Source organism: Megalopta genalis, chromosome 4 (assembly GCF_051020955.1).
Source record: "Megalopta genalis isolate 19385.01 chromosome 4, iyMegGena1_principal, whole genome shotgun sequence".
Lineage (NCBI taxonomy): Eukaryota > Metazoa > Arthropoda > Insecta > Hymenoptera > Halictidae > Megalopta > Megalopta genalis.
In genome coordinates this window covers 10,130,637-10,151,293 of record NC_135016.1, presented here as the reverse complement: position 1 = coordinate 10,151,293, position 20,657 = coordinate 10,130,637, and the positions used below count along the sequence as shown (strand labels likewise).

Here is a 20,657-nt window from a genome sequence, read left to right as displayed (position 1 = left end):
GAAAAAAAGAGAGAAGGCCGGTAGAGAATGCATCGGTACGCGATGATGTAACGGCGTTATGAATATGTACAAAATAACAAATGGTCCCGGGACAAAGGAACGGTGACAGGGTACGCGTGTGTACCGTTTTGCCGCGCTCGTATTCCGCCTGTCACCGTTCTGTCAGCTACGTGATCGTGTTGTAAAACAGTGTTTCGATTTCAACCATTTTTCGCCTGCTCGGATGGAGCCCAGCCAGCCACGGATCCGCGGGGACCGGCAATAATGCACGAACGATAATCGCGGTTTCCGATTAAGATTCCGCCGGCCGACAAACAAACGGCGGGCACGCGCTCTATTGTGATCGCATGGGAGCAACTAAATGCTTCTCGCGTTCCCGATTAAACAGAAACGAGATCGAACAAAAAAAAGAAAAAAAATACCGCCGACGATCGGTATCTCCTGCGATTCATTCGGAAAACAGGAAACTGAGTAGACACTGTCGCTGGTCCATTCGAACAAAAATTTTTGCTGCGCTATTGTGGCGATGGTAAATGTACGCTTTTTCGTTATGCAATCATTTTTCGTACGAAAATGTGTAACACGAGGTTCGAGGCTTGTGGTTGATGTAAATTGTTGTTGTTATAATTAAAATGTTGTGAGAAGACGAGTTTGAGAATCACGTTTGATAAGATGTACAAAATTGGGCCGTTTCGAAATTCTTCTTGTAAGAGAGATTTTCAGATTGATTTTAAGTGTGACACAGAGTTTGCTGTCGCTATTTCGGAGACTTTAATGCATTTGATCTCTAATATTGATCGTGGAGAGAGTTCCTTTAAACTGAAGCTAAAATGTATGTCAAAGATAATGAAACTAAGAAACATAATTGTTATAATGTACAAGGATTTTGTCGTAGAGCTTGCTATCATATTTTATGGACCTTAATATATTGACCAATCAAAAGCAAATCTCTCAAAGTACACAAAAACTCTTAGACTTGCAGTTCTGTCCGTAAAGAAGCTTCAGAAACGTAATATAAGACTCGCCTTCAGAATTCCAGAGACTTTAACACTACTTCTACTGAAGATGTCAGAAGACGCCTTTTAACAATTTCTTTTTAACACTATTTCTACCAAAGGGGTTAATAGACATCTTTCAATAATTTTTAATAAAAATGAATTCATATGCTCTGTGTAATCACTTCTCGACTTTTGCTGTAGTCGTCACGAAATTAATTCGGAAAAAATTGTATAATGATAATCAGCACAAATATCGACACAAATAGGATCAATGCTGTCTAAATCCTTAATCATGAACAAACTTCCTCATTATTGAACCACGACTTTAACACGTATATTAATTATTATATAATACTTATCGTATCAGATGCATCGTATCTTTTAACAAAATATAATAAAAATGCTGCCAAGGAGAAGCTATAAATTCTTTAAATATCATGCTGTGTCACAATTTCAAATAACAACGTTCACAAAATTCATTTAATGTTCTTTACGCGAAATAGAAAATCGTGGTCGCCACGCATATGTAACACAGGCAGCGATCGTGTTAAGGTTCTCCAGAGATCATGGCAGTAATCGCGTTCCCGACGTATCAACGGGTCTCCCGATTTCTCAGCTAGCCAGCAGCTTCTTCCAGTCCACGGCGACGCCTCTGTCCTACTCAGCCAGAAAGCTACATGCTGCATGTAGCTCGTTTGGTCTACGAAACGAAGAAGGGAGAGGCATAAGCGCAGCGATGAATAACAAAGCGCGATGGGGCCGTTGCACCACTGGGGAATTTCGTTGTTGTTAAGGTGGCACTGCGCATCACCGATGCCAGGCAGGAAGTGGGAATCGCCGAAGCAGCGAGGGGGCCGGTGTGCGGGGTGCGACGGGGTACCGAGGGGGGAACCGACGTTGCATTGTGGGAGTGAACGGGCGAGCGAAATAAAAAAAAAAAGAGGCATTATAGCATTATGCGAACGAACGGGGTCCTAGTGACGCATTTACACGGCTGTTATTATCCCCTCCCCCCCTCCTCCGCCCTCGACTGGTAGGGAACGTAGGTATCTGCGATACCTGCTGACATGCTCGAACAGGCGACCGTGCTCGGAAAATGCGACATACATATGTTCACGTGCATCTCTGAATACGTTCGTATAGATGGGCTGCCGTTTGCTTCAATCCTTCGGCAATTACTTCGCCGGGACAGTGACGAAGGGTGCGGATAGCTGACTTTAAATTCTGTTACTTCGGTTCATCAATTTTCTGCCATGATTCCTCGTTCAGATACGCAGTCGCAATCTCCAGTTATTGTCGACAGTCTTAATCCAGTCAACTTAAATGCATCGTAAAGAGATCGAACAGTTACAGTGTTATAACATAGTGTATATAATTTAATGTATTATAATATATATATAGTGTAATTATATAGGAATCATTGGCATCAACTTCAAAGTCCAATGAATCCTTAAAACATCGCAAGAAGCTTGATTAATTCCATTGTTTTCTGATTGTAGTTGTCAAAATTGCATCCGAGAGTACGGTCAAACATTACTAACAACTATCAACCATTTCCAACCAATAGCAACTTCAACATCCAATGAATAGTTAAATATGTTACACAATGCTTTAATAATTCAACTGTTTTCTAATTATCGTTACTAAACGTGCAACTTAAAATGTGCTTGATTATCAATACGGACTCGTCGAACCTGCATCTAAAAGTGTGCTCAGAAATTGATAACAACTATCCACCATTTCGACCACCGCCAACTTCAAAATCCAATGAATCCTCAAACACAATGCTTTAACAATTCAACCGTTTTCTAATTATCGTTACTAAACATGCAACTTAAAACGTGTTTGATTATCAGCACCAATTCGTCGAATCTGCATCCAAAAGTGTGCTCAGACACTAATAACAACTATCCACCATTTCAACCACCACCAACTTCAAAATCCAATGAATCCTCAAACACAATGCTTTAACAATTCAATTGTTTCCAAATTATCTAAACGTGCAACTTAAAATGTGTTTGATTATCAGCACCAATTCGTCGAATCTGCATCCAAAAGTGTGCTCAGACATTAATAACAACGATCCACCATTTCGACCACCGTCAACTTCAAAATCCAATGAACCCTTAAACACAATGCTTTAACAATTCAACTGTTTCCAAATTATCTAAACGTGCAACTTAAAACGTGTTTGATTATCAGCACCGATTCGTCGAATCTACATCCAAAAGAGTGCTCAGACACTAATAACAACTATCCACCATTTCAACCACCACCAACTTCAAAATCCAATGAATCCTCAGACACAATACTTTAACAATTCAACTGTTTCCAAATTATCTAAACGTGCAACTTAAAATGTGTTTGATTATCAGCACCGATTCGTCGAATCTACATCCAAAAGTGTGCTCAGACACTAATAACAACTATCCACCATTTCAACCACCACCAACTTCAAAATCCAATGAATCCTCAAACACAATGCTTTAACAATTCAACTGTTTCCAAATTATCGTTACTAAACATGCAACCTAAAATATGTTCAACTGTCAGCACCAACTAGCAGACACCTCATACCATCTCCAACCATCAACCATCGCCGACTTAAAAATCGAATAAATCCACGAACGCAATGCTCGCATAATTCCATTGTTTCGCAGCTCCGATGCTTAAACATGCACCCAGAATAATCGGCCACAATAATCGACCACCTCCACCAACCGCGTCCAACCACCACTGGCAACCCTGCGAAACCGAAAGAAACCCCAGCAGTCCGCGAGCTCCCACAGAAATCAGTTGACGATCTGCATTCGGCGGGCCTCGCCATTGATTCCGGTCAATTACTCAATGATCGGACCGCCGAATCGGCTCCGGCAACCGCCATCACGATCAGCCGGTAGTCTTAATGCCCTGCCGTTCGGTCGCCACGCGTTTCTCCGGTTGCGCAACGCGGTCACGAATTATGCTCGGAAACCCAGCCGCGAATTATTTCACCAATCATCGTCCGTGCTCGGCGTGGGCCGAGCGAGACGGGCAGCCACCCGCCGCGCGTGGAGATCGTCGCTGACACAAAATTGGAGGTTGTATCGCAGCCGGGCGTATCGGTCTCTGGATCGAGTTATATTCCCGGTCGGCGGCTCGATCCCCGTCGCATGCACACACGCCGCTGGACCCCCGTCGGCGTGTTCTGAATGATCCAATCTGTCCGCACAATAAATAATCACGCGTATCGGCGCGGCCTACCTGCGCCCTCCTGTATGTCGAAAGCCGTAACAAACTAATCCGTCATCGGTACCGGACGACGACCGCCGCCCGTACAAATCGCTGAAGGGTTTTTCAACGGGCAGCAATCAGCGCGGACCCGGCGACGGCCGATCGATCCAGAGGCGAGACCGACTCCCACGCGGAACCGATCTGAATTCGGGGGATGGTGCGGCACCGTTTTTAATTGACCTTTGTCCCCCGCAACGCCTCGAGAACCCTCCGCAATCCGGCGCCGATTGATCGCGCGGCCTGTTTGTCGATACCTGCGAGACTAAGGAGATCGTTAGCGCGTTATTGGCGCTTGCATTCGGAGCATGATTGCGGGGGCCTATGACACGGGTTTGGTTAATTTCGATTTTCTGATGCGCAAGACTTTATGGTGTCGATAACTGAATCCATCGATTTCGTAAAGTCTCTGGAGCGTTCACGATTTTTGTACAGATCGTGGTCTGACCGTGGATGTCCCTTTCTACTGGCGATAGAGCTACTCGACGATTGTGCTGAACGTACTTAAAGACTTCGATTATTCGAGTAGATTTGAGAAGAATTTACGAGAAGGATTTTATTAAATGATAGGATTATAGGAAGGATTTTATAAAATTTTAGGAAAGGATTTTATTAAAATTATAGGATTTTTTTTAAATTATAGGAAGGATTTTATTAAATTTTAGAGAATTTACGAAAGGTTTAACAATACTGAGACTTGCAACCAGACTGTGTTTACGCGCTGATAATATTTTCTGGCGCATAAAGCGCGGTTGTTTTCCGCGAACAAGATTAATACGAAAATCGTGGAACAGGGAGTTTTTAAATTATTTCTCTGTTCGCCGAATTGGTCGGCGGGTTTCTCAGTTTCTCGCGGAACGAGTCGTTGAAATTATTTCGGAATGTGTTTGCGCGACCGAACAATGTGCAATTAGTATTTATGTGCGAGCTGTTAGAGTACACACCGATAGCCGGCGCGATCCACAAGTAAATTGGCTAGAGCCGATGCGTTTTATTCGAAAACAAAGTAATTATAGGAAGATAACGATCACGGCCGGTGGTTAAACGGAATGTGTTAAAAACACGGGACAATATCGGTCGGCGAGCTTATCAATGCTAGAAAAATTATAGCGTTCTTGCGACGCTAGTGCATTTCGATTATTTGAAACAGCCCGCTAATGGAGCAGATAACCTTCGCGCCGTGTCTGTCAAAAAGCGTTAGCCTGCGTAATCTATCGTTATAGGTGTCTTTAGGCTAATATTATTCCCGATACTTTGTCAAATGTAATCGACCGGCGCGATATCAAGGGAAAGTGGTTGATATATCTCGTTCTTTTTTCCTTGTACGCGGCGATCTGTCACGATCGCGTTTCTTCTTTCTTTTCCTCGACTCGATCGTTCGGAAGATTCCGAGGCTCATTGAATTCCATTGGATTCTCTAGCAACGCGAGTCGGATGCACACTTCCGCCGAAGCACTTCTCCGTTTCAGCGTTATCAAAGCGCCTCGAAACCTTCCCAAACTTTTATCGTTCATGCAGCGAGCTATTGTAACTAGGTTGTAACTACAGTTAACGGAGCCGCGGGTGAACCGGCGTGGTGCTATCGGCCGGTATTATCAAGTCAAGGACTACATTTTTGCAAGCGCCTATTACGGTTTCCACGGATAGCATATATCATTCCATAAAACTGCTAACGAATATCGGTTAAAAATAACAACAGCAACGCTAGAACTGCTCTAACCGACCCTCTTATTGCGACAGCGAACGCTGGACGCTCGGACGCGAGGTGCACAGTAGAAACGGATCGCCTGTGATCAGACGTGTTCATATTGGGGCGGAAAAAACGCGATCTCTGATTGTCCAGACACGATGAACTCGTTCAAAAAGTCGCCAGGCGATGCGTAAGCTGAAAAGCAAGAACCTGTCTGTTGCAAATTGAACATTGCAAATGAACTGCGGATTTTAATAATTTATGACAAAAATGAGTAACTGAAATATTAAATTGCGAGGACGTAAGAAGAATTTAATAATATAGTTACTTCAGTCAACATTGTTGAAAGAAACGATTAATTTTATTTATTTCTTACAATTGCCTCGGTGAATTTGCATTTTGCATAAAGATCCGCGGTGCAATAATAAGTAGACACGGGCTGTTGTAATCGGGCAGATACTGAAATTAACATTTCAGTTTAGGGAAGTGTTACGGTGGTACTAAACCATCGAGTCGGACAATTTTGTCTTGAAAATTTAAGCAACGCGCTTTTTAAAAGTCATTAACAGAGTGAAATCCATGATGAGAAAGCTGTGATCTAATAAAGATAGATCGATAAGAATCTGCGGTATCCGCAAATCGTACTCAGTGAATTCAGATAACTCTTAGTCGGACAAAGAGTTTTCTATTCTCACGAAATTTTCTCACACTTTTAAAAACCAGCAAGAATTTATGAACAGACGATAGGCATAGCGTGACTGATCGAACAGACAAGGATTCGTAACATCAGCGAACCGTGCCGAGAATTTCGACCGCCTCTAGTCGGACAAAGAATTTTCCACTTCCCAGCGATTGTTTGATTACCAATTGAAATTAGTCGACTTTTACAAACAAGCAGAAACTAAAATGTGCATTCGGACGATAACCACGGTGCAATAAATTAAGCAGAAGAAGATTAGTAACACGTGAAAACCGTAAGTGAACCAAGACAGCCTATAATCAGACAAAGAATTTTGTCCCTAGAACGTCGAAGGCGTTAATTTCATTAATTCCCCTCCAACCATAACTGGACTCTAAAATGTACGGTGCGTCAGCTACACTATCCCTGCACTATCTAACACTGCCACAACCTATCCACAAACCCTGTCAACGATTAAAACCGTCGCAAAGTCTGAATCGATCCAGCGACTGAGCGATTTGACCCCGTAGGAACAAATTGATTTAAGATCGACAGGATCATCCGCGATCTCAGAAAAACCGCGTCGGTTCCCAGCATCGTGGCCGGCGTCGCCTAAGCTCGCAGCGAGGCAGCTGGGCCACGTAGACCCGATTCGGTGGGAGCGTTTTCATTTAGACGTAGATTATTCCTAGATGCCTCTCATAAATATTAAACAGGCCGCGCGCTCTCGGATTCACGCAGGCGAAACGCCGTGCTTTTTACTCCTGAAACCTTGTCCCGGCTGCTGTACCCCTTTCCCGGTGTTCTGGCCGCCCCTTCACCCTCCGGCGGCGATCTGTCGCTCATTGAGTATGCATCGTCGATATCGACGGAGCGGGGGCTGTTCCGCGCCGGTTCGCCGTGGGCGACGGCTTCCGACGTCGCCGGTCCCGGGAAAGACGTCGAATCCACGTCCTCGGCCCGCCGTTCGACGCGTCGGCCTCTTTGTCGTTCTCTTTTTTTTTTCGGTCGGGTGTCGCGAGAAAGGTTTGCGCGACCACCGGCTGGCAAGCGCGCGATTTTTGCTCTCGCAAGGGGCGTCCGACGGCCATTCGACGTCCCCTAAGTTAGGCTGTGAACGCGCTATGCCGGACAGAGATAGCAGCTTGCCACCGCGCCGTTCCAGTGGCCGTCGGCGTTATGCCCGGCTTCTTCTTCATCCTCGTCCTTGTTCTCTTCTTCTTCGACGACGACGATTCCTTCGTCGTCTTCTTCTTCTTCTCCTTCTCCTTCGTCGTCTTCTTCTTCTTCTTTCGCTGCTTCTACCTCTTCTCCGACCTCCGACGTTCGTTCCTTCAGCTACGTGTACTTATGTATTCCGTCGCGAGGCGGTGCTGACTCGTCACGCGCATTTGCATACATTTCGAACCGCGGACCGTGCGTTTTTTGCCGGAATTCTTGCTGCCGCCGCGACCGTCCGGCCGCGGATGTCCCTTCGTGCTGCTAGACTGATCGCGATAGTACAGCTCTTCATTCTCGGCGGAAGATAAGCTTAATAAGAGCAGCATTGCGTTAGGTCTATTGGAGTATCTCGCCGGTGTCGCGGAGAATCTGATTAGTAAATTCAGGATTTTACGCGTTCTTTAGGAAAATTGGGAACACGAAGCTGTGAAAGCGTCGGAAGAATTTAGAAGTACAGTAGTGCTTCAACTATCTGGACCTTTAATAACCGTTTCGCGCTTTATTTTATTCTGTGTTAGGTTTTTGACACATTTTCTTCGAATAAACATTGTTCCTGTCGCTGTTGATAAGATTTCCAAAACGATGTTATTCACCGAACGATCATTATCGCTGAAATATCATACAATTCTATCGAAAAACACGCGAGTGAATCAGAATTCTCTGTCGTCTAAGTACGATGCACATGTAAAGAACTCAATCTAAAAAATAACTGTTGCATTTGATATTCATAATTAATGACATTAACCCATGTGCAACACGATTTACTGCATTAAGCAATAGTAATTTAGTCAGCAGTTAATTAACTGTTTTATTATTTAAACATTCCTGTCACCCTGCTCAGTTCGGATACCCGAAGAACCACGTCTATTGAAAAAGGAAATCGCTTCTGTTCTGCTCTAGTTCGTTGAAATTTCCAACATTTCTGTGCGAAAACGCACTGTCCACTAAGCAAACTTCTGAAAGTTAAGGCACAGTCGTTTATCTAAATCTATTTGGTACAAACGAGTTCGCAGTTTACATGCTCAGATCCAAGATCTTTAGCTAGAAGAAGTAATGGCTAGATAAGATAATGCTTGTTCCTTAAGTATCGGATTAAATAAGCTTCTGCTGAAGCATGCATTAGCTCGGTTTTAATGGATAGAGCGTGTGATTGTACTAAACAGTCTAATCTCAGTGTAAAACTGAAATTATCTGCATCAATTGCACGTACCTAGGGCTGAATAAAGATTCTTCCCCTAACAATTGCAATCAGATAAAAATAACACGCAACCCGTGTTCATTAATTCTTTTGATCTTCTCACTGTTTTCTATTCCTCCCACTAATTTTTTCATGGAAACACATGGATACGTGAAAATACACGGTTCAGTTGCGAACTATCCTAGCCATTTAATATTTATACGGTCTCTTTGGAAATTCAGAGACGCCAATCTCCCAAGTTCTCAATAACATCAGATTTTTACACCAGACAAATCCATATACCTGCGATCGTCGTTTCCACGGTTCTCGTGGAACCAGGTGCTTATCAATTGTTCCGATCATCTCACTTGTATCAGCATTGTGTTTCCATAAATACAGAAAACACGTGATCCAAAGTTGCTACCAATATTTCTGCGATTGCAAGGAAGAACGTCGCACGTCACACGTTTTCCCTTTCGAGGCATTGACGCTTGACGTTCTGAACGCCAATTCTTCGTATTCGCAGTTTCCCTCTCTTTTTTATTCCTTCGAGCCCGTCGAATTTGTTTCCACGATTTTCTTCCGATGACTTTATATAATATATATATATAAACTTTACGACATGCCGTTTTTCCTCGCAGCCACAGATTTGTGCGATGCCTCTACGAATTCGGGAACATCGTCCTTCTCCCATCGAGTCCAGAGCTCAGCAACCTCAGCAGTACCGAATCCTAAATCATCGACCGTGAATCTCCATTTTTGCGCTCATCAATTTCGCTGCAGAAGCATGCTATCATCGATCACCGGTAACTCTAGTGTTAACTGTCCTGCGATTCCCCGGCGACCCGAAGAATCTGCACCTGCTTGTCGGACAAGAGGACGCCGACGCTTCGCGACCGAAAAAAGGCGAGCCCGCGAGCTGGTCCTCGCGGGCAAAAGCTGCGGGTCGCGCGGGCCACGCGCGTCGCGCTGGTTGTAAATATCAATAAACAAAAGCGGTGGCGCTCGGCCCCGACGACCGGCGAAATAAACCACCGGTGGACGGGGTCCCGTCGCTGGGCCCTTTGTCGGGCGCCATCTACGCGGCCGCGAGTTTTTCAGCGAGCAATTAGATAGAGATTTATTTGCGCCGGCACGCCGCTGGGCGCGCGCTCGCCAATGAGCGCCGTTGTACTAAGAGAGAAAGAGAGAGAAAGACAAACGCTCTCTCTCTCTCTCTCTCTCTCTCTCTCTTTCGTGTAACAGCAACATACTTTTCGACCGATAGCGTACGCACGTCGGCCATTTTATACGACACACGATACACGCGCATTCCGCTCCGTGTGTGTCTGTGGGCCCCGCGATTCGACTTACGAAACGTGAAACAATGTCGGGCCCGCCGCGTTTCTTCTGCGGCCACGAACCCGCGCCGCGGTTTTAATGAACTCGTTTTCACGTGACGATCCCCCCCTCTCTCCCTCCTTCTCCCTTTTTGCCTTGTTCTCCTCTGGTTCTCCTGTTCCGCTGAAGAACAGTTTCCCTCGTTCCTCGGGGATCTAGCCACCACCTCGCCGCGCCTTGGTTAATTAAAGTAACCGTACGGTTTCTGATTGACGCCCCAGGCGTAAAAAGCCGTGGACGCGCGAACGCGTCACCCGCCGCCGGACCAGAGCCGATTACGCAACCCCCGGCGCGGCGGTTGACGAGGAGGACCTGTTCGTCCTGCTGACAGCCGTCAAACCGTTGACGTGCCACTTGAACCGAGCACAGCCGTGGTAGCCGGCCAACACCGGCATCGATTAATTAACGGGAGCACCGGCCCGCTTTTCATTTCGCGAAAAGTTCAGGAGCGCTTCCGATACTCGGCGCTACTTTCCCGAGAAAACCGCTCGCTGAAGATGAAGACATTGGCAGCGTCCTCTCGCCGATGCGCCTTTGTGGGCTCTGCGGTGACGTAAGGATCTCGGAGAAATTGGCTCGACGACTTCGACAATTGCCGAACAAATATCCCTGGATCGTTCTGTGATGCGCGAAGTGGAGTTAATTAACGATTTATTCGATCGTCGTACGCCGGAGTTGCTTTGCAACGTGACGGAAAACACGTTGAGCTGAACGCTTGTTTTGTTCTACGAGGTAGATTTGTTCGACGATTTTTCACCGATATCGATTCGTGAACGCGATAGCGGAACCTGGTGAGTAGGTCGTTTTGTCGTGCAGAGTGGACTCAATGAATCATTCAGAGCGAAATAGGATTTCATGTAGATTGTTCTGCCGCACCAGGTGGATTTGTTTCATCGTCTTACGCCGGGGTTCTTTGTAACGTAAGACAGGACACGTTGAGTACAGTAGATGCTCCTCGATTTTTCTTCAGCTCGTAAACGAAAATGGAGAATTCAAAGCAAAGAGGAGATACGGTTGTTCGAGCCTCGCGGCTCGTTTTTATAATCGCCGATTGTCGACAATTATAAAAACGAAGTGCAAGGCTCGAATAATCGTATCTTCTTTTCCAAAATTGTCCATTTCTGTTTACAAGCTGAAGGACAATTTCGAAAGAACTTACTACAGATTGATCTGTTCGATAAATTTTCGTTGAAGCTACTTCGTTAGACGCCTGAAATGAATCGTTTTAATCTATCTGGTAGATCTAGTGTGAATCCAATAGACTTCCCTTGCAGAATTTGATTCACTCGAACACAGCGTAGGAGACAACACAACAATGACTCCTTTGATTTCGGTGATAGGCACAAGAATTTAACCATCAACATACTACCACCGGTTCACTTGCATTATCACGTACTTACAAGCGAATTCGCCTTCTCAATTGAACGCTCACTCGGACCTAACATAACAACAAATCTCCACAGAGAATCGATTCCGCACAAACAGTTCGCCACAATAAAACTACTCGCGTACAGATCACTTTCTTCCAGGGTTCCAAGACTATCAATTAAATCGCAATCGATTAGCGTCGAACAGCACGATCGAGCATCTGAAAAACTAATGAAAACAGTCGCGCCGGCAACGGCTATTCCGGCACCCGACGGGAAATGCAACCACGGTTGCGTAAGCCTCCGATGATAGCGCGTCGGAGAGTCTCGTTCCTTTATCAGAGCCTGATGCACATTATGCGAGCGTTATCGTCGCGACAATGTTCGAAGCGAAGCCGCGCACGATATTTACGTGTATCAGGCGAATGTAGGTCTGGGACATTTCGCGGAAAAGCGTCGCTTCCATCGACCTGGAACCGACCTGAACTGACCCGAACAGTTCGCAGCGTCTGCTAGTTAGCTTAGCTACCCTAACCGCCGTCGCACTGCGCTACCTCTTTCCAAATAATTAGTCGTAAATCATAAGGTCGCACGATTTTAATGATGATCTGTACTCTCACGATTTCGAGGCTGCCGAATTTGAATGTGTTTCGAAGGATGCAGGATGTTTTGTTCTAAAAATTATTGTATGCACATGTGACTTGGCAATGCACACTATCGAAATAATTCAGGTTCATCATGTGTACTACCGAAGAAAATTGTTGTATTTATTACCGAAGATAACTGTAATTGTTATATATGTTGTTCGAAACGACTACCTCCGTCTTCGAGACAAGCGTTGCACCCATCAATGGCAGAAGAAGTGGCCGGGTGACATTGCACATCTGTCATTTCATTAGGTGCTCGCACTAGTCTCAATTTTAATGTTTGAATGTTATTAACAGGTTCTGTCATTGACAGGTGCGGTGCTTGTCTGGAAGCGGGCGGTAGTCGTTTTGAACAACATATGTAATAATTACAATTATCTGCAGCAATAAATACAACAATTTTCTTCAGTAATATACGTGATAAACCTGAATTATTTCCACAGCGTGCATTACGAAGTCCTGTACAGGGAAACATTGATTTTCAAAATAGCAAGCAGACTATAGATATATTCATTTGCTCGTGTAATACAGAATTTGGCAAATAAGCTTTTTGCAACTGCTTGAAACAGTCGAAAAAGTGAACTTGAAGTAGTAAATGGACTATAAATATTTTCATCTGCTCGTATAATTCAGAATTTGGCGAATAACCTTTTCGTAACTACTATTTAAAAAAAAGATACTTATTCGATAAATTCCGTGTTCAACGAGATGATACAAATATTTATAGTCCATTTACTATTCCAGAAATCTCTTTTTCCCCAGCCCTGGTCCTACGAATTTAGTAATAATAAATACCCATTGAGAAGGAAGCATTTGCGAGTGTGCTTCCAGAGGAAAAGATAGTTTTACAATGCTAAATCCATATCTGAAGTATGTCGGTATCTAAAGTAAGTCCTGCACAGGGAAAAATTGATTTTTAAAATAGTAAGCAGACTATAGATATATTCATTTGCTCGTGTAATACAGAATTTGGCAAATAAGCTTTTTGCAACTGCTTGAAACAGTCGAAAAAGTGAACTTGAAGTAGTAAATGGACTATAAATATTTTCGTCTGCTCGTGTAATTCAGAATTTGGCGAATAACCTTTTCGTAACTACTATTTAAAAAAAAGATACTTATTCGATAAATTCCGTGTTCAACGAGATGATACAAATATTTATAGTCCATTTACTATTCCAGAAATCTCTTTTTCCCCAGCCCTGGTCCTACGAATTTAGTAATAATAAATACCCATTGAGAAGGAAGCATTTGCGAGTGTGCTTCCAGAGGAAAAGATAGTTTCACGATGCTAAATCCATATCCGAAGTATGTCGGTTTAAGCCTGAAGCACCCTGTATACTTGGAAAATTGCATTTCGGGTAGGAAGTAGCATTGAAACGTCGTCTCGTCTTGCAGCGACGCCGTCGAGACTTCGAATTCCTGTTCAGAGTCACGAGCGGCAGTCAGGAAAAAAAGGATCGCTCACACTTCCCTTAGAAAGTCAACAAGCTGTGCCGCGCCACGCCGATCTTCCTCTTCCTGAAGCTGTTTCTGAGGAAGGGTTCGAGCGTCGTGTACGCTCGGCGCGCGCAAAACACGAGCGTGTTCCTCATCCGACGTTTCTCTTGGCAAGCGCTCGCCTCTATGAGGCAGGGTTACGTAAGATTGAGCAGCCCGTCACGTGCACACGGCGTACGTATAGATCGCGAGGACACAAAAAAATACCGCATGTGCAATCCTAACAGCGGCACACGCGCATTAGTATCCGCTGCAGGCCGTGCCCGGCGTTCTATGCAGCGAGTAGGCAGGGACAGGCAAAAGAAACGACAGTTACGAAACTGCCAGTTCCTCCTATTTCTTTTTTTTCGCCGCTGTTCTCTTCCTTTTTTCCTCGTTTGTCGCTTTTCCGCGCCGCGGAGGCTCGACGCGAATCCACCCTTTGCCGCGAGCCTGCGGCGACTTTATTCGACGATCTCGCAGTTTCCCTTTTACTGGGGAATATCGTTGACCTTCGAACAGATCGCGAAGGCTTCCAGAACTCGATGACGCTGCACGCTGTGGAATATCAATTTTTTTATATGAATCTTTTTAAACACCATTCTGCGCTCGTAATTTTACAACCTGCAGTTTCAGGTGCGAACGATCTGGAAGTTAAGGTATTAACCCTTTGCACTCGAAGCTGTTTTAACTTCAGAACTAAGATATTTCTTCCAGCGTACAGTGTTTTGATTTGTTATTAATTTTCTATTGCATGCGTGTGAAATTGAGCTTATCTGCTCGCACAGGTTTACATTTTTACTAATCATTTAAATATAAACCAATGTAACAATGTAAGAACTGCTTGAAAAAATGCTACAGCAATTTTAAGTGTGGCACCCCAGGGTCGCCATTCGAGTGAAAAGGGTTAGAAGTCGAACGAAACTAGCGAGTTCCCATCCTGAAGAGACGCCCAGAAAATCGAACTGGCTCAGCCGACGAAATCGAAACCGTAAAGTCAAAGTTCATGATCATTGATTCTTGGATATCCCACGAATCCTCTGATCGAGTTGAATTTCCTCAAATATACGACTATTAAATCTAGCTTCTAAACTTGATCAACGATCCTGTCAGCTATGCATCACCGACGCGACAGCCGACGAGTCGAAGCAGCCATTTACTGTGCATCTGCGGAGACACATTTTGTCCCTGGACTTTGCTACACAATTTGCGAAATTTCTGCGAAACTGTCCCAGTTATCTGGTTTCAAGGCGCACGGTTCGGCGCCGATCGAATCGCGCTACAATCTATCTTCTTCGCGATCGAAGGTGACTGCTTGGCCAGGATCGGCGTCCGAGCAAAATATATATGCCAAAGGAAGACGCGTGTATCATTACGCGTGTACTCGCAGAAAATGTCTATCAGGCCTGTAATTATCGGATGTTTGACGGAAGGAAGGACAGGCGCGGAGACAGTGGAAATTGCTGGCTTCCCACGTCTCTCGGACCACGTTAAACAGTACATCAACCCGGCTCTCCTTCTTCGTCTTCTTCTTCTTCTTCTTCTTCTTCTTCATATGCTTCTTCGTCTTCTTGTCCCTTTTTTCATCAATATTTTTCCCCCCACCGAGCATTTCGCGTGGCAATAGCTACCGACAACTCGCGAAACGAGTTCCAGCTGACCCGTTCTTTCGATTTTTGTTGCAGGTGAAAATCTGGTTCCAGAACAGAAGAAGTAAGTACAAGAAGATGATGAAGGCGGCGCAGCAGGGCGGAGGCGGCGGCGGAGGACAACACGGCAGCCTTCTAGCCGGTGGAACCGCTTTACCTGGAGGACCATCCCCTCAACCCGGACAGCCCGGAAGTCTCATGCAAGGAGGTTCGCTAGCTTTCTCATTTCCTTTCGTACGAAACATCTGGAACCGACGGAATGCAAGCGACATTCTTCCGAAACCGAGAAAATCGAGTTTGATCGCCAAATGTGTCAACGAGATTCCATAGAAAGTCCCCATGTAAATTATGTTATATTTAATACTTGGCTTGTAGCAAGGAACATCGTCACAAATTTTCAATGAATTTCGTCTGTTAGTTTACGAGTTATTGCATACGTCGCATTTGCTTGGAAGCAGTCGAATTCTTCATAATAAGGATTTCGAGACTTTGTTCAAGAATTTAGATGAACGTTGTACTAAAATTATTAGATTTATCTATCTGATTAGAAAATTCTGGAAATCTCACTTGCATACCTTCGTTCCTAATTATGCACATACAATTCACCAATCGGTAGAATCTCGATTATTAAATGTAAAGAATCTTTATTGATTTTCACAATAAACATTGTTCGGCTTTACATGCGAATAGTGTTCAGAAAACAGAGAATCGAAATATTACATTGGATAATCGAGGTTTTAATGTACTTTTATTGAGAATATAGTCGATCGACGCTACTTGTGTGCAAATTTATCCATTATCTTTATGCACAAGCAAGAAAATCCTCGGTGAAAAAATAGACACAGAATTCTACTGAATCAGTATTCTTAGATCCATTTATTTCGTGCAGTTAGATACGGAAAAGTAATTTAATTACACGATAGACACAACATTCTTTCACGCGAATACACCATCGCCGAAAATTCGTATTCTAAAAAAAAAAAATTCATATACACCGCCGAAAATTCATATTCTAAATCCAATCCACAGTAAAACATTTGACTTAACGAACCCGATAAAAATTGAGAACCACGATCCGAGAATAAATCGAACAAAACGCAAGAGAATTTTCTGCGGAATAACAAAGAAAGAAGTAAAAGTTCTCTTACAGAACTATATTTAGCCTATCAGAGTTAATAACTCCGTGTTTGGAGTTTTCTTCTGGACGATCCACCGTTGTTTGGAATTCCACGAGGATCGGCTGGAGGCGGTGCGCAGCACAGAAGCGAAATATCACCGTAACTCAATCTTAGTAATAATAAGAAGTTTCCGCTCGCGACACGGGCTACCAGAAAACGCACACGTCGACGCGGCCAGGCCTGCAAGCTTATAATTACGGCGTATCGGTGAGATCAATGGGAAGTCGGACACGCTTCCGATACGGTTTAAATCGCGTTGAAAATATGAAGCGTATTCGATCGCTACAAGGTCCGATTCAGTCGAATTTCACGCGATCGCGACGAGGCGAAAGATCCTCTCGTAGATCCGCTGTTCTCTCCATCGGCGCGAGCGAAACCGACGAATCCAGTCGGAAGATATAAATCAATTAAGGAGATCGAATCGTAATGCCATCGGCGCAGAACCGTTCGACAACCTTGCCGATCCACATCTCTCGGCTGACTTTATGATACGACTGGTTGCATCGGTCCGTGTAACCAGTCATCGTCGCGTGGCCGGCTCGCGGTGCTTCCTTGTCACAGCAACCGCCGGAACATATTCGAACGAGAATCGGAATGCGTTTTAAAAACGGCCGAACTCATATTTTATGCTTCGTCGAAGAAATAGTATCCACGGGGAAATATGGTTTTGGTCCCGAGTTTCTACTTTTTCCAGCGTGCAACGTTTCGCGGAGACTTGTACTACTCGGATATGAAAAGTGAAAGGTTCGTCATGATACTGCATATAGAAATTAATTTGCAAGTTTAGATCAAAGTAAATCTGCCCGGCCGGGTAATCAGTGTCGATGCGTGTTCTATCACAGATTTAATTATTCACAACTTATGAGTGCGCGACTGATCTTGGCGTAACATTTGCTGGAACTGTTTGGAGAGTTGGCGAAGCGATATCGATTTCCATTAATAAATTCAGTAGAAGCGCGTTTATGTAAATACGTTACTCAAGAATAATTACACCAAAGATCGTAAAACAAGACTTCACTCGTTGGTATTTTATATTTTAAATCAATCAAATTGTGTTTCATTTATATTTTGAAGCAATACGTCTTGCAATATACAGGGTGTCCCAAGAATGTCTCGCAATCCGGAAATGGCGGGTTCCTCAGATCATTTGAAGCAACTTCTTCCTTTACAAAAATTTTCTCCGAGGCACCGTTAACGAGTTATTAACGAAAAACAGTGACCAATAAGAATCGAGTGCGGCTGACGCGAGGCGGCCCAGCCAACCAGCGCACGAAGCCCAGTTCCGCTCATTGGCTCGGTCGCTTCGCCCCAGCCGAGCTCGCCTCTCATTGGTCACTGTTTTTCGTTAATAACTCGCTAATGGTGCCTCGGAGAAAATTTTTGTAAAAAAAAAAGTTGCTTCAAATGACCCGAGGAACCCGCCACTTTCGGATTGCGAGACATTTTTGGGACACCCTGTAGACAGAAGGGTACCAAACTTAGGCTATCGAGAAGCACAGAATTAGTGAATTTTCCCTATCGAACGATCTGAATTCTAAGTTCCTAGTCTCCGATACAAATAACTAGCTACTAGTTCTGGATTTAAAGAAAGAACGAAGCTTTGTTTTAAAGAAGTTAGTTCAAAACTATCCATAGAAAATTCATGCACAAGGATTTGAAAGGACCTAGCCACGGTAACAATACAATCATATAAATCACCAATCTCGCGACTATCATTAAAGTATATTGCTTGGTTTCTTTCATTTTCAAAGTTCACGTTAATAATCAACCTAAGATATTCCTAAGTATTGGATATTGCAAATGTAAAGCAAATTATGACCTTTATGCAAAATGGAATGGCCAAATACTTTTTTTCAGGACCTCGCTCGAGCAAATACTTTTCCGGAGGCATCGATTTCTTTGTTCGCTATTTTTCAAGAGAGTAAACTAAAACATTGATTATACGTCCCGTATTTATTCAGTATATGTCCAATTTAAAGTTGCCAAGACTTTTTTATTTATGTCGTAGCATTTGAGGGGCAAACAATTCTGTTTATTTAAATAAATTCGTTACTATTGCTTCTGGTCAAATACTTATTGCCAACGTTAATACAGTAAAGTCTCCCTAATTGATGCTCAGCTTGTACAAAAAAATGGACAATTTGGGAAGAGGAGACATGATCATTGAAGACCTGCGACTCGTTTCTACAGTTACCGATTGTCAACAATTATAAAAACAAGCTGGAATAATCGTATCTCCTCTTCCCAAATTGTCCATGTTTGTTTCCAAGCTGAGCGACAATTAGAGAGCATTTACTATACTAGCTAAGTTCATCATTTAATTCACCGACAGAATAATGTACCTCTCTCTCTTGATCTTCTTACATTCCCTGTAACTCTCACTCCAATGAAAGCCATCATGAATCACAAAGAATCGAAGTGCACTGTTATTAATTGAGAGATGAGGCTTCTAAGAACACTGTAAAGTATCTAATCGATCATCATAAAATACTTACCACCCACATCATAGGTATTCCACGATTTTAAAACTTCGATGGACACTATGAACTGTCGCATTAACCAGAATTGTGTAACGTTTGCTTGCAGGAGGCGGAAGTTCGGTGTCGGGAAGTCCGACGACGGGCTACCTCGGGGGCATGGGCGGTGGTGCAGGGGGTCACACCCCCGGCAGTTCGAGCCCCGGAAGCGAGATGTCGCCCCAGCACAACGAGAGCCCACCCGCGCCCTCGTGGCCGGGTGAGATGAAGCACCATCCGCATCCGCACGCGCCACCACACACCCACCACCATCCCCATACGCCTGGACACCATCCACCGCCGCCACCACCGCCCCCGCACCACCCGGGTTACATGCCACAGTACTCCTGGTACCAGACGGACCCCAATCCTGGACTACTCACGTAAGTATTCGCCCCTGATACAACCGAATCCCGACCTGTCCTGTTGACGATCCGACCCTTCAACGTTGACACGATTCTCTAGCTACAATAGTTACAGCAATGCCATACCTAAAGGAGTAAATAAAAAATCGCCAATCTCTGTTGCTTTTAATAATGCATCGCTTTCTTTGGTGTTACTAGTTGGGAGATGTTCGTATTTGTACTTTTTTTGCTGCATTCATTTATGCGTTAGTGTCTTTTGCCTTACTAGTTGGGGAGAGTTTGTGGTTAAAATTTAGGGTATGTGTGAAATTGTTCTTTTCTGTTGCATTAATTTATGCATTAGTGTCTTTGGTCTTACTAATTGCTTCAAGTTGATTGTTAAAATTTAGAATTTGTGTGAAATTGTCCTTTTCTGTTGCATTAATTTATGTATTAGTGTATTTGGTATTATTAGTTGCTTCAAGTTTGTGGTTAAAATTTAGGATATGTGTGAAATTGTTCTTTTCTGTTGCATTAATTTAAGCATTAGAGTCTTTGATCTTATCAGTTGCTTCAAGCTTGTGAAAATTTAGAATTTGTGTGAAATTCTATTCTATTTCGTTGCATGGATTTCTGCATTGGTATCTTTGGTTTTATTAATTGCTTCACCTTTGCTGTTAAAATTTTGAATTTACGTGAAATTGTTCTTTTCTGTCGCATTAATTTATGCATTAATGTCTTTGAACTTATTAGTTGTACCAAGCTTGTTAAAATTTAGAATTTCTGTGAAATTGTCTTTTTCTGTTGCATTCGTTTATGCATTATTTTCTCTGGGTTTACTGACTGATGCAAGTTCATACTACAAATTTAGGGTATATATCATATGTTTCTTTTCTAATGCATTCATTCATGCAGCACTTCTTATGGTCATACTAATTCGTGCAAGTTAATGCTTGAAAATGCGGACAAATATCAAATTGTTTTTATCTGTTACATCCACTTGTGAATTACTGTGATCTTATTAGTTCGAACAAGTTTATAATTCAAATTGGTAGATTCAAATGG

The 20,657-nt window shown here is 43.7% G+C and overlaps 1 protein-coding gene across 5 annotated transcripts in view; it reads left to right on the top strand.

Annotated features, from left to right (window-relative positions):
* Positions 1-20,657, top strand: part of Dll (homeotic protein distal-less) — a 140,206-nt gene that overhangs the window by 117,175 nt on the left and 2,374 nt on the right. For 4 of the 5 annotated variants that reach the window (XM_033477866.2, XM_033477850.2, XM_033477842.2 and 1 more), the window contains exons 3-4: positions 15,591-15,762; positions 19,319-19,631. In XM_033477866.2, coding sequence (XP_033333757.2) covers positions 15,591-15,762; positions 19,319-19,631 — 485 coding nt within the window. Of the gene's footprint in view, positions 1-15,590; positions 15,763-19,318; positions 19,636-20,657 lie in introns of those variants that run through there. The other variant, XM_076521278.1, reaches the window with a different exon arrangement.